The sequence below is a fragment of the Neoarius graeffei genome, chromosome 27 (assembly GCF_027579695.1).
Source record: "Neoarius graeffei isolate fNeoGra1 chromosome 27, fNeoGra1.pri, whole genome shotgun sequence".
Lineage (NCBI taxonomy): Eukaryota > Metazoa > Chordata > Actinopteri > Siluriformes > Ariidae > Neoarius > Neoarius graeffei.
The window spans coordinates 51,866,510-51,880,973 of record NC_083595.1 but is presented as its reverse complement, the minus strand read 5'-3'; the positions used below and the strand labels follow the sequence as shown (position 1 = coordinate 51,880,973).

General features: G+C 41.7%; 1 protein-coding gene across 3 annotated transcripts in view; it reads left to right on the top strand.

Annotated features, from left to right (window-relative positions):
- The first annotated feature begins 7,597 nt into the window (after positions 1 to 7,597).
- The window catches only part of mylk3 (myosin light chain kinase 3), an 82,895-nt gene continuing 76,028 nt past the window's right edge, over positions 7,598 to 14,464 (top strand). For all 3 annotated transcript variants that reach the window (XM_060911307.1, XM_060911306.1, XM_060911305.1), the window contains exon 1: positions 7,598 to 8,443. In XM_060911307.1, coding sequence (XP_060767290.1) covers positions 7,877 to 8,443 — 567 coding nt within the window. In that variant the 5' untranslated portion in view covers positions 7,598 to 7,876. The remainder of the gene's footprint in view (positions 8,444 to 14,464) is intronic.

Genomic DNA, 14,464 nt, shown 5'->3' with positions numbered 1-14,464 from the left:
TGTAGAAGTCATAAACTAGAGATCTATAACAAAGTTTGTATGAAAAGAAAAAATATGCATAGGGTGCCTATGACTTTTGCACAGTACTGTAGTTAAATTAAACTTATTCACATGGAGACATAATTCTGTAATTATGGTGTCATGACAGTGCCATAAGTACAGTATTAATAAATATCTTATAAACAGAGGTCGATCAAAAATATACACAATACTGTTATTATGGTGTCATAGCTTTGTTATGGGTTTACGTTAAATTCTAAAAAATATTAAATATCAAATTAAACTTCTTTCAGTTAAAGGTGAGGAAAAGTCCAAGATATTGCCATGTACACTGTGATGCAATGTCAGTTGTTATAATGTCACATAAGTCAACCTGGAAAGTATCATAATGGAACGTTTTGTCAACAAAAATCTCTTCCTTGATTCAGGAGTTTTAATGGCCTGATGTAAATCTCTGACAAAATATCAATTTGACATAAAAATGGTCAATTAGGATATTTAAAGGATATGGGACATGGATTTTTACCTGGGCATAATTATGTATAAAGGACATAAGAAATGCCATCTAAATCACTGCAGGGCGTCAAAAATGTGAAAATCATCACATTATTCAAGTTTTTTTATACATCAGCGTAAAACAAGGATTCGTTAATGAGCTAGGTGGTCACGTGACCCGTGACGCAACAAAAACTTTCCAAGGAGCCAGCGCTTGGGAATCTAATGTAAACAGGTTACCGAAATGGACACCATCGACAGTGATATTCCCGATGTTTCACAGAGATGTGAAGTTAGACCCTATCAATTCGAACCGATAGCTGGAAATTCACATGAACATGGATCTTGTCTTTACTCTGACGGGTCAGATGATTCTGAGAGTGAGAGTTCATTCAGTCCCCATGAAACTGATAAAAACAATTCTGCTCAAAGGCTAATGATCTGTTGAAAGAAGTATTATTTTTGTATCATACATTGAAAGTTCATCATAGATCTAGCTAAAGTCCGTTGCAAGCTAGTTTTTTTTTTGCTGATATTTTTCGAGATTGATTGAGATACAATGCTTCCAGAGTCCGAGATGAAAACATTCAAAATGGCGAAACGAGTCAGAATTATGATAATCAATAATTGATACACCCAAAATTATAATACTAATCCTTACCTCGGCTTTCAGTCGCTTAGCGCAGAAGTCTTCAACAGGGGGGTCGCGAAATCGCACCGGATCACTCATATCAACAAAAATATTCCTGCCCTGTCCCCTGGCCTCCGTGCAGGGATGTAAACAGCGCGCCTTTCGGCGGATGCCGCCTTTTTCACGGCTGAATCGCGCAGATCCGATTAAAAAAAAAAATAGCGATATTAATTCATGAAACATGAAGTATAAGGATGAGAAAAAAACAGTTTAAATCGGGAAGCTGCGCACATTTGTGCAGCCTGGCGCAAATGTGCGCAGCTTCCCGATTTAAACTGTTTTTTTTTCTCATCCTTATACTTCCTGTTTCATGAATTAATATCGCTCAGTACCTGAGTATTAATGTTGAAAGAATCCTCAGTGAAATGGTCCGAACACAGTTTGTGGGAAACAGTAGGTGCAAAGTTTTTTCAACAGGTGTTCTGTAAAGTTATCCTACCTCGTCCTACCAAGCCTACTGCGCATGCGCGAAGCCTACTGCGCATGCGCAGGTGAGCCCACACTTTCCTCAGCTTTGGGTCCTTGGGGAATGCAAAAAAACTTACTCCAGGGCATTTCCCATTGGAATTATTGCAACCATAAGCAGCACAATACACCATGATGTCCAATGTACTTTAAAGACTATAAAAACAATTTTCTTGTCATCCACTTCTCCATTCATCTACCCGCTTGTGCTGTGCCCAAAAGTTTTTGTGACGTATGATCACGTGACAGCGGCTCTTCCGGTTGCAAAAAATGCATATCGGAAGTCGAGCAGAAATGCCATATAATCATCACGAATATAACGATTTTGCTGAATTTAATAGATGATTTTGTATTTGTTGATGCAATTAATTCATATTTTTAATGGAAAGAAACTGATATAGCGTGCTTTTATGTTTCATGTCCCATATCCTTTAAGAGTTATTACATGAAATTGAGTCGTACATGAGCTGATAGCTGACGAGGCGCGTAGCACCGAGTTGTCTATAATCCGTGTACGATGAGATTGAGTGGAATAACTGTTTTATTCTCTCCACGTTCACTGGATTTTGAGAAACAGAGCATTTTTATTTTTATTTCTTGCAAATTCGATAAATAAAACTTTACACAAAACATCCGACAAAATAATTTCCGCTTAGAATGTAAACAAACCAGCGAAATGTAAGGAGCAATTTGTGAAAAATGCTATAATAATAATTCTTGAAAAATAAAAAGATACTTTTCTTACCATCAAATACTTTCATTCCATATTTTGTTGCTTTTTTGTATTTTTTTAGGGTTATTTTCAAGTAGATTTTATTTCATCCTCGGTTGGTTCAGTAACACGCTCCACCATTTTGTTTTTCTCTACTCACGGTATATGAGCTGATATCCTAGTAGTAGAGTAGCCAATCAGGTGTGCAATTGCTCGGAATAAGATATTTCATAGAGCAGGAATATTATTTTAAGCAACGTTGGTGTGTTTTTCTCCTATTCATCATCTCCTTATTCACATGTAAATGTGTGGACAGCCAAAATCGAGTTGAGGAAATATCCATTTATGAGCCGACTTGCTGCCAGCCCCATATCCTCCATGCTCCCGAACACTCTGGCTCACTAACACACCCCTGCGTACAACATGCGAAACTGAGTTAGCACCAGCTGATAATGGTGAATTCCACCCACCATAAATGCTGTCTGTGGAAAGGCCATGATGGATTCACATTCCAGTGAGAGAAAGCACAGCACACAGGTGGTACCTTTCCACTGCTTGTCCATTACATAACACACATCTATAGAGTACACTCAGGATCTGGCACCAGTACAGGATGGAAAACCATACTCTCACGAGGGAGGGATTTATAAATAAAGCCCAGTCACTTATATGTAAGACATGACCGTGTACAAAAGGCTCATTAACATCCTGCACACACACACACACACGATGCTGTAAACGCAGTGGGTGTGACAGTGTTATGATTCCATACAGTCTGGAGACAGATCCTAAACTACTGCTGTTATTTATGTCCTTTCCGTGTTGTGAAACCCATGTGGATGTTTCAAAGTGTTATAACTAATACAAGTTTTTGAAGTTATTGAAAGATTTTGGATTTATTGACAAAATCGTTTTCTCTCTCCAATAATCAGACTACTTATTTGTGCATGTAAAGACAGTTAGCATCTGATTTTGAGATTATTTACAGCCATACTGTTTACAAACAATAGTCTGATGGTGTCTGGGACTAACATGAGATCCAAAAATTTTTATAATGAAATTAGTATTAATACGCAGGTGATTATAGGAACTTGCGTGCACTGATTGGTCGAGAGATTAGGACCATTTCTCGATAATCACCTCGAACGACTTGGCAAAATGGCAGCCAATCGCTTCGTCACCATAAGTGAGGAAGAATTAGAAATGATGAAAGAAAATGCTGTTCCTAAAAGCATTAAAGATGCTACGAAGTTTGGTCTAAAACCAAAAGTAAGGTGGAATTGTGATTTATTTTATCGATTTCAAAACAAAGTATTTTATGTGACTCGGTGTACATGCCGCTTTTGAAGTTTGAAATAAAAAATTTTTAAATACAATTTTAAAACAAAATCATTGGTGTATTTATACCAAAACAACTATCCGCCTTAGGTTTAGTGAATATTGGTGAATAATAATCGAGATGAAGTCGAGGTTTCATTTCACCTTCAGAGAATAATTGTTAAATAGTGAAGATCGCAATCAAGGATTATTATTATTATTATTATTATTATTATTATTATTTGGTTATTATTAAAAGTATGACTCATTAATTTAATCAAATAGGTCCAATAAAGAAGTATGAATAATGCTCACTTGGTCTGAGTGGAACGTTTTGGAATAAAAAAACTCAACTGGCTTCAATCAATCAATCAATCAATCAATCAATCAATCAATCAATCAATCAATCAATCAATCAATTAGGTAGTACATATTTGTCTAATGTACCTAATTTTTGAATAGTTTTTTTTCTTGTTAGACCATAAATGCTGGAAAAGAGCCCCTTCTCTACAAGAATCACAAACCCTAACTAATCTGATAACATTCAGTCCACGATTCTTTGCTTGAAGCTGTTTTGATGCAGCCATTTACACTTCCTGTTTGATTTGCCTTCAGTTTTGTCTTCAGGAAGTGAAATTCAGCTCAGTGTGGTTCAGGTCGGATGTGACTACGCTCTATGACTCCATCTGTTCAAACGATTTCTTCATGCTTGGAAAAGTACTGTGGTCTTGCATGGCCAGTCAGGTTGTGTGATATTGAGGGAAGCAAATATTTTCCACATAATTTAGTTTAATTTAATGTACTTTAATTTATCCGCGGGTAATGACCCTGTGAGTTTGAGTTACTTTAGGTAGCTGTTGTGCACACTGCACACATTAGAGTAATTATATTAATTCAGGGTTTATTTTTATTCAAATAATACAATTTTATTCTATTCCACACCTGTAATGCACACGATGTAGGCTGAGGTTTCAAACACGGCGAACATGTAGAAATTAGGTTGTGTAATAAGAGTAAATGTTTATAGAATAAGAATAACAGATATCCTTTACTGGATGAATATGCTTGTTTGGTGTGAGTTCATTGGATTGCTATTCTTTATTTATGGGAATATGTAATAAAACAATTTACGTAAGTCATAGGTGAGTTATAAGGAACTCAGCTTCTCTTTCATCAGTTACTGCATTCTTGGTGTTTGTTTTTCATGTTGGCCTTGGCCGTTCTGATATCATTGTACCAGTGACTGTACATACTGTACATACCTTTCAACACTGCTTTATGTACATTGTGAATTACTTGCCAATGTGTTCTTTATTTATCAAATATTGAGCCACACTTTCTAGTTTCTCCCCATTCCTAGGCTCGAGAGCAACATTATTCTTAGTAAAAGAATGATGTAGAAAAGTGTCTAGGTTTTAATATAGTACATTAAAATGTATTGTATGGTGTTACTTTGGAAATATATGTTATTTACCAGCTGGGAGGTGCGTATCGTGAAATCCCGTGACCGAGGTCTTGAAAGTACTGAGCGAGGCCCTCTGGGCCGAGGTCAGCATTCAAGGCCGGGGTCACGGTATTTCACCATATGGACCGACCTTAAGCTGGTAAATAATATATTTATTTTTTTCTTTACCAAATTCTAACAGAAAACCAGAGCGCCCGAAAGGGAAAACCGAGCCGAGCCGCCATTTTGAATCCTCATTCACGGCTGTAATGCAAATGGCTTCCTCCTCTGTATACAAGTGCACTTCCATGGCAGGAAAAAAACTACATTTTGGCGCCTATGTAGTCCCCTATTTATACAAAATTGAGTCATTCAGGATTCAGCCATGTTTTTGCTCAGCGTTAGCAACAGTTACAGGTTTTTAGCTTTCTCCTGAAATGTTTTCCTTTATTTCTTCTTCCTCAGGGGAGTAAAACTCGCTTTCGCTGTGAAGACTGTCGGTATCGCTATCCATGCTGTAAAATTAATGCTATTCTCCTGAGAAATGCTGGCAAAAATTTATAATATTTTTGACAATCTTATAAATAAATCTTATAAAAAAAGATAAATGTTGACAAAAAATGCTACTATGTTTGTTGTTGTGAACGAGCGAGTCACCAGAGGTCCATAACCGGGGTCCGTAACTGGGGTCCGTATCGTAGGATACGGACCCGCTCGCCAGCCAATCAGAGCGCAGGATTTGATGGAAACCGGACCGCAAAAAAAAAATTAACAGTTATTCCATGAAATTGAGTCATACATGAGCTGATAGCCGACGAGGCGTGTAGCACCAAGTTGTGTATAAGCCATGTACGATGAGATTGAGTGGAATAACAGCTTTATTCTATCCATATTTATTGGATTTTGAGAAACAGAGCATTTTTATTTTTATTTTTTGCAAATTTGATAAATAAAAACTTTATACAAAATGTCCGACAAAATAATTTCCGCTTAGAATGTAAACAAACCAGCGAAATAATATGAGCAATTTGTGAAAAATGTGATAGTAATAATAATTCTTGAAAAATTAAAAAGATATGTTCTTAACATCAAATACTTTTATTCCATATTTTGTTTTGTGGGTTTTTTTTGTATTTTTTTGGTTTTCTTCTTCTTTAGGGTTTTTTGGTGGTTGGCAAACCAACTTAAAGGTGCATTACTGCCACCGTCTGGGCTGGAGTGTGGCACAGGAGATATGGGGGGGAAACTATATTCTTTCAGCTATTTCTGTTTCTTTTAAATACTTGATAATTTTTGCGGTTTTGTTTTCAAGTAGAGTTTTTATTTCATCCTCGGTTGGTTCAGCAACACACTCCGCCATTTTGTTTTTCTCTACTCATGGTATATGAGCTGATAGCCTAGTAGTAAAGTGGCCAATCAGAGCGTGCGATTGCTCATATCCAGTGCATGTGGATAGAATAATACAATATATTTGATAACAGTAGCCCTGATTTTGGACTTTTATTTGTGTTCAGGATCATGCGTTGAGTTTTGGCATTGGCCTGGTTTTGTCATGGGTATCTGGCAACCTTAGCTATATTGCATGCCAACTAGCAACAGCAGATGGTGAAGGTTAAACATGTACGTCAGAAGCCACTGCAAATTTTAAACTGTCGCTTAACTGTCCTAATATGTATACATGGGCTAACAGATTAGCTAACATCGCTCTGATTCAAAGAGTTCAAAGAGAAAAGTCCTGTCCTCCTCATCCAGAGGGTTGAATATATTCTCTTGGACGCTCGACAACAGTGTGGCATGGTCAGGATTCAAACTTCAATCTCATGATTCCTGACTACAAATGTGAAACCTGAGACAGCTGTGCCACTTGGGAACATTCTGCACTGTACTGCACTGCTTCATTTCACATCCTGTGTGCTGTATTGCACAAACAAAACAACTATTTTCTGCCTGTACCATTATTTGCGAATGTGAGAAAACCCCTGGATTAAGTATTAGTTGTTGTTGTTGTTGTTGTTGTTTTCTTTCTTTCTCAAGCGATGTTTTCCTGGCAGGAGGCAACATGATTGAATTCTTTGTTTTGGAACACGTCTGACATTCCAGTTCACGACTAATCTTCATACCACTGTCCAGAGGGGTTTATTTTTACAGGAAGTGTCAACCCAAAGTCAAGGCACATTCTAGCCACAGACAGACCACAATACATTAGGCAAATCTGGACCAGTGTATCTTTAAGCGAAGTGAACCTCACTATCCCGATAACATTTCAACTTATTCAGTACAATTTTGCGTTTTCTGATATTTTTGGTTATTCATAAAAGGTCAATCCTTACATGTAGGCTTGTCAGCAGCATCTGTCATGTTAAATTTAAATGTTTTGGTGACGTCAAGGGACTGCTGGAACGTTGGCAGCTCTAGGCCCCGTATAAAAGCATTCGAACAGAGTGAGCTCAATAGAGTGGAACAGAAGGGGGGAGGAAAAATAGAAGTGTCACGATAAGATACCAGAATGGAGGTGTTTATTTAAGTGGTGTCATGTCTCTGGTGCATACTGGCACCATTCTGGACGACCTGCTTATGTTGGTGGGAGGCACAACAACACCTCAGAGAAGCCTTAAGAGGACTAAGATAGGAGGGACAGAAATAGCTTTTCTGATAACTTTTGGTCACTGTAACCCAAGGATTTGTGGTACCTCTTTCTCTTGCCTTTTGTCTTGCCCCTGAGCTGCTATCCTGACTACATTTCACTCTAATCATGAGTAAACCGGTGACTCTGGCCACCTGCATTGCCAAGATGTACGAAGGTGCCAAGCTGGACAACTCTGGAGCTGCATCTGGGACACCAAAGAAGCCCAACACGACTCTTTTGGGCAGCCTGGGCCACATTGAAGAGAAGATAAACGTCCTGGAAGGAAGGGTTGAACAGATCGCAAATACACAGAGTTTAGTGCTTCAGAAATTAGAATCAGTGTACCAAGGAATGGATGCATTGGAGAAAAACTTTGCACAATTCAGACAAGACAAAGCTGTAGGACAATCCTTTATAAAACCTCCTCATAGAGAACAAGGTGGGAATGATTCAGCCATGATTGCTGAGGTCAAATCGCTTTGTGGAGAAACCGTAGCACTGTTAATGAGCCTGAAACAAGAAGGCCAGCTGCAGAGAAAGAAAATTGAGGGGATAGAAGGCTCAGTGTCCACCCTGGATAAAGTGCTCGGTTACGTGGGCGAAGCTTTTCGCAGCTCAAAGATAGTGGAGTTCATTCTCAGTGGCGTTGTACCTTGGAGGAAGCAAGGCCTTCTGGAAACAACAGAGGATGAGGTTAGTGAGCCATCTTGAGGGCTTTGGTTTGGGTTGTTCATGCAACATTGAGTCATTGTTGATGTCGTGGAGGCCTGCGCTTGTTATCTGAGCTATTTGTTGCCTGAATGGAAATACATTTGATAGGAAAAATTATACATAAGGAAAACTCTTGTCATCTAAAGATAATATATTTAACTATAATTGTCTCTGTCCTTGAAATTTGGTAAACAGAGTCCAGGTTCCATTGGAACATGTTTCCCAGGTCACTGCTGTGTCCACAGAGAAGCTTCAGGTTTCAGATGCCATTGCACTTGATGTGTTGTTTAAGGACACTTGAGCTGGATTACTGGGAGTTCAACTGGTATCCAAGTCTTGTTAGCAAAACCAATATCAAAACTAAAACCCTGGTGACACATTTATATTCAAAATACGACAAGCCACAGCACTGTTGGGTTCTTCATTCTGATTGAGCAGAAGGTGTTGATTTATTTTCAATAACAGCAGCTTGGACAGCAATGCAGCTTCAAATCACAGGTTTATATTCGCACTCTTGTTATAATGTGGTATTGTTTAGATAGTAATAGCTCATTCACAAATACTTGCCCAGCGGACATTCTACGTAAACAGATTAAAAAAAAAACTGTATAATCAGTGATATGGTGAAGTTTTCTGGAAGGAGAAATGTGTTTATTGAACATTTACAGAATGAGTCTCCAGTGTTGGGGTAAATCTGTAACTTTCAGTTTTCTTACATCTTCATGACAGAATAATTTACGATTTGTGATTTCTCAAGCTGTCTTCAAGAGAAAGTGAGGGAACAGCTGTTTATGGTTGGATTCAGTGACTGAGAACAGGAGTTCACGTGTTTCACAGACGCATGACGTATCATTATTCTATCCACATTCACTGGATATGAGCAATCGTGTGCTCTGATTGGCTACTCTACTACTAGGATATCAGCTCATATACCGTGAGTAGAGAAAAACAAAATGGCGCAGCGTGTTGGTGAACCAACCGAGGACGAAATAAAAACTCTACTTGAAAACAAAACCATAAAAAAGCAACAAAATATGGAATAAAAGTATTTGATAGTAAGAACGTATCTTTTTTTATTTTTCAAGAATTATTATTATTATAGTAACATTTTTTCACAAATTGCTCCTGTCATTTCGCCGGTTTGTTTACATTCTAAGCGGAAATAATTTTGTCGGACGTTTTGTATAAAGTTTTTATTTATTGAATTTGCAAAAAATAAAAATGCTCTGTTTTTCAAAATCCAGTGACTGTAGATAGAATAAAGCATGGATTATAGCCGACTCTGTGCTATGCACCTCGTTGGCTATAAGCTCATGTACGACTTGATTTCATGGAATTACTGTTAATTAATAAATAAAAAATGGCAATCATTGGAATAAAACACTCCAGGATGCTCTGTTATAGGAATATAATCAAGTTCAGAGTGGTACCAGACGCTCTGCTTCATCCCACCACTCTGTCGCTGATTACTTTTCTCTAACAGCATGGAACTGTGTGTTTTATTCCATGCATAATGCATTAACTGATGTAATATACTTGTTTTCGTTGTTTGAAAAGTTTTTCACTGATTCCGAGACACAATTCTTTCTTTAATTTACACATTACCAGACAAAACAAGAAAGTTTCTTGCAGTTGCTGTTTTAATGGTTTAGGATGCCACTTTGATGCTCATCAGTTTTAAAAAGATTTCTTAGTTCCTGTCCACATGCTGATCTAATTACACGTCTATTCTTCTTCCTCTCAGTTTGAGTTTGGTGAAAGAAAGGCAAAAGACCTTGCTCTAATTGCCTGATCTGTGGTCATACAGCATAACCATGTCATTAAGTGGAGTGTGTGACGAGGCTGGGCCAGAACACTATAAACACTGAGGGAAAAATTATGTAGAAATGTGACAGCACATAATTTGTAGCTTTCTCAGTCCAGTCTGTTTTCTCATCTCATTATCTCTAGCTGCTTTATCTAGTTCTACAGGGTCGCAGGCAAGCTGGAGCCTATCCCAGCTGACTACGGGCGAAAGGCGGGGTACACCCTGGACAAGTCGCCAGGTCATCACAGGGCTGACACATAGACACAGACAACCATTCACACTCACATTCACACCTACGCTCAATTTAGAGTCACCAGTTAACCTAACCTGCATGTCTTTGGACTGTGGGGGAAACCGGAGCACCCGGAGGAAACCCACGCGGACACGGGGAGAACATGCAAACTCCGCACAGAAAGGCCCTCGCTGGCCACAGGACTCGAACCCGGACCTTCTTGCTGTGAGGCGACAGCACTAACCACCTACACCACCGTGCCACCCCAGTCTGTTTTCTAAAGAAAAAAAAGGATAAAAAAATGTCCTTTTGTATTGTTTTGCTGTTCTACTTGTGATTGAAGGAGCACTCTCCATATAACCAGTTTCTGAAAGGTCTGCATTTCCCCCAAAATTTAAATACCCACTTGTGAACCCGTCTCTCTCTCTCCCCGTCAAGCCATTCATTTTCCTTCTGTTTTGTATTTATTCTGTGATAAGTTAAAGCTTTATCTGAGTCATTTACAATATCTTTTTATCATAAGAAGATTGACAGGCGAGTAGAGATAATATTAAACACCCTTCCACAATCATTTTTATTCCAATGATGCCGGATATAAAATGGATGAAGATCCTTCCATTTATTATGTATGATTTTTTATTATAGCCTAAGGGAAAATCTGGCTTAAAACCAGAAACGCTGCTGTTAGGACTAGGACTGTTTTGGCCTCTAGAGGCCGCTGTTATTTCCTTTTCATGTCGTGTTTATTTTGGCCTCTAGAGGCCGCCACTGTTCCTGTGTTTTGTGTTTGTGTTAATTGCCTAATTATCTTCACCTGTGTCCTTAATTAGTTTGTCTATTTATACCCCTGAGTTCAGTCCTCTTGTCACGGAGTCTTTGTGCTGTTATGTTTATCTCCAGTTTCCTTTGTACTGTGTTTTTTGATCTTCTTAGCTTTTGTATTTTTGCACTTTGCTTTTCTTTTGGATTATACTCTTTGTTTTTTTTTTTTTTGTCTTTTGTTTTGCCCTGTATATAGTGTATATAGTTTAAATAAACCTTTTGATTCTTTTTCTACTTCCGCCTCACGCCTCTGCATTTGAGTCATCCCCCTGGTGGCCTAGTGGGGGTTTGCTGGATTATCACACCAACGAACCAGGTTCGAATCCCAGCAAAACCCTAACAGAAAGACTCCGTCATGACCGACTCAGCAGAGGCTGCTTCAACTGTCTACCCGGCCAACCTTCAGGGAATTATGGCAGCTTTGACACGCTTCGGAGCGACCATGGACGCTCATGGACGTACGCTCACCAGCCAACGTGAGGCCCTTGCTCGCCACGAGGAACTGCTTCAGCAAATTGGGAAAACCCTGGCACAGCTGACATCTCTGCCTGCATCTCCTGATCCAGTTCCTGCTCCTGATCCAGCTCCTGCTCCAGTGCCTCCTGCAATGCTGCCTTCTTCACCTCGCGAACCCAGCCTTCCTGCACCACAGAGGTATGACGGCAAGCACAGTGAGTGCCGAGAGTTCCTTACCCAGTGTCAACTCACCTTTGAGCTTCAGCCTACCACCTACACTACGGATCGCCGCAAGATTGCCTTTGTGATCACCTTATTAGCTGGTAAGGCGCGAGCCTGGGCTACTGCTATCTGGCAAAGACAGGGACCTGAGTGCTTTGATTTCCAGCTGTTTTCTGAAGAGATGCTTCGGGTCTTCGATCAGGCAGACATCAGTACCGACGCAGCCCGAAAGCTCATGTCCATCCGGCAAGGAGGAAGCGTCGCAGATTACGCCATCTCGTTCCGAACACTCGCAGCAGTAAGTGGATGGAACGAGACTGCCCTGGTGTCAGCCTTCCACCATGGTCTGTCTGACCCCATCAAGGACGGTCTGGCCTCTATTGGATGCCCAAGTGACCTCGAAACCCTCATCTCACATGCTATTCGTCTGGACAACAGGATGAGAGAACGCCACCTAGCCTTGAGCCCCCCCAGCCTCCCTACCTCTACCTGGAGACCGTCTACCTCCTTCAGTGACTGTCCAGAACCCATGCAAGTGGGTCGTACTCGCCTCTCCGCATCTGAGAGGGAGCGCAGAAGGAGGGACAAGTGCTGCATCTACTGTGGCAAGCCTGGTCACTTCCGAGCATCATGTCCCGAACTCTTGGGAAAAGGACCGCCCCGTCCAGCCGAGGGAGGGTTGTGACGGGGCCTACCCTCTCTCCCGGACTCCCTGGCCAAGGAATCTACATCCCAGTCTCCATCTCCTGGGGTGAGTCTGTCCACTCTTGTCAAGCTTTGATAGACTCAGGGGCGGCTGGGAACTTTATGGATATTCACTTCGCCCAAAGCATCAATATTCCGACTGCACCTCTTGAAGTCCCACTGTCTGTGTCTGCCCTCGATGGCCAAGCGTTAGGTGATGGAAGAGTCACCCAAGTTACTTCTCCAGTTTTCCTCCAGTCTCAAGGTCACAAGGAAGAAATATCCCTGCACCTGATTCCTTCACCTGAGTTCCCGGTTATTCTAGGCCTTCCTTGGCTTACTCGCCACAACCCTCACATAGACTGGGTAACAAGCCAGGTTGTGGAATGGGGCCCTGCATGCCATGCCTCTTGTCTGCTCTCTAGCTCTCCTGTGTCTCCTGCCGAGCCCCCTGATCTCACCGAGTTATCTCAAGTTCCCACAGAGTACTGGGATCTCAAGGAGGTATTCAGCAAGAGCAGGGCCGCCGTTCTTCCTCCGCACCGGGCCTACGACTGTGCCATCGACTTGCTCCCTGGGACTACCCCTCCTCGTGGCAGACTGTTTTCACTCTCTCAGCCAGAACGCAAGGCCATGGAGGAATACCTCAAAGATGCCCTGGTCTCTGGGTTTATTCGACCCTCCACTTCACCTGCTGGAGCCGGCTTCTTCTTTGTCGGCAAGAAGGATGGGGGGCTCCGACCATGTATTGATTACAGGGGCCTGAATAAGATCACTGTGCGCAACCGATATCCCCTTCCGCTGATGTCCACAGCTTTCGACCTGCTCCAAGGCGCCACCGTCTTCACCAAGTTGGACCTACGGAACGCATACCACCTCATCCGTATCCGACAGGGAGACGAGTGGAAGACTGCCTTTAACACCCCGTCTGGGCACTACGAATACCAGGTGATGCCCTTCGGACTCACCAACGCACCAGCTGTTTTTCAGGCCCTAATCAACGACGTCTTAAGGGACATGATTAACCTATACGTTTTTGTCTACCTCGACGACATCCTTATCTTTTCCAAGACCGTGCAGGAGCACCGCCACCATGTCCGCCAGGTTCTCCAGAGGCTGCTACAGAACAATCTGTTCGCCAAGGCCCAGAAATGCGAATTTCATGTTCCCAAGGTCTCCTTTCTGGGATTTATTGTACGGACAGGCCAACTCCAAATGGACCCTGCCAAGACCCTGGCCGTCCGGGATTGGCCTACTCCCAAGTCCGTTAAGGAGGTTCAGCGGTTCTTAGGATTCGCTAACTTCTACCGCAAGTTCATCAGGAACTTCAGTTCTGTGGCAGCACCCATGTCAGACCTCACCAAAGGGACAGGTGGATCTTATGGCTGGTCTCCTCAGGCAGAAAAGGCGTTCAAAGACCTCAAGGACCGCTTCTGCACGGCACCCATTCTGGTTCTCCCGGACACCTCCCAACCATTCATCGTGGAGGTGGACGCCTCGGACAGTGGTGTCGGCGCGGTGCTCTCTCAACGTTCGGAAGGAAAGCTGCACCCCTGCGCTTACTTCTCCCACCGCCTGAGTCCTGCTGAGTCCCGGTACGATGTGGGGGATCGAGAACTGCTAGCGGTCAAACTGGCCCTTGAGGAGTGGAGGCACTGGCTGGAGGGAGCACAACATCCATTCCTGGTTTGGACTGACCACAAGAACCTGGAGTACCTCCAGCAAGCCAAGAGACTGAACCCTCGACAGGCTAGGTGGGCCCTGTTTTTCAGTCGGTTTG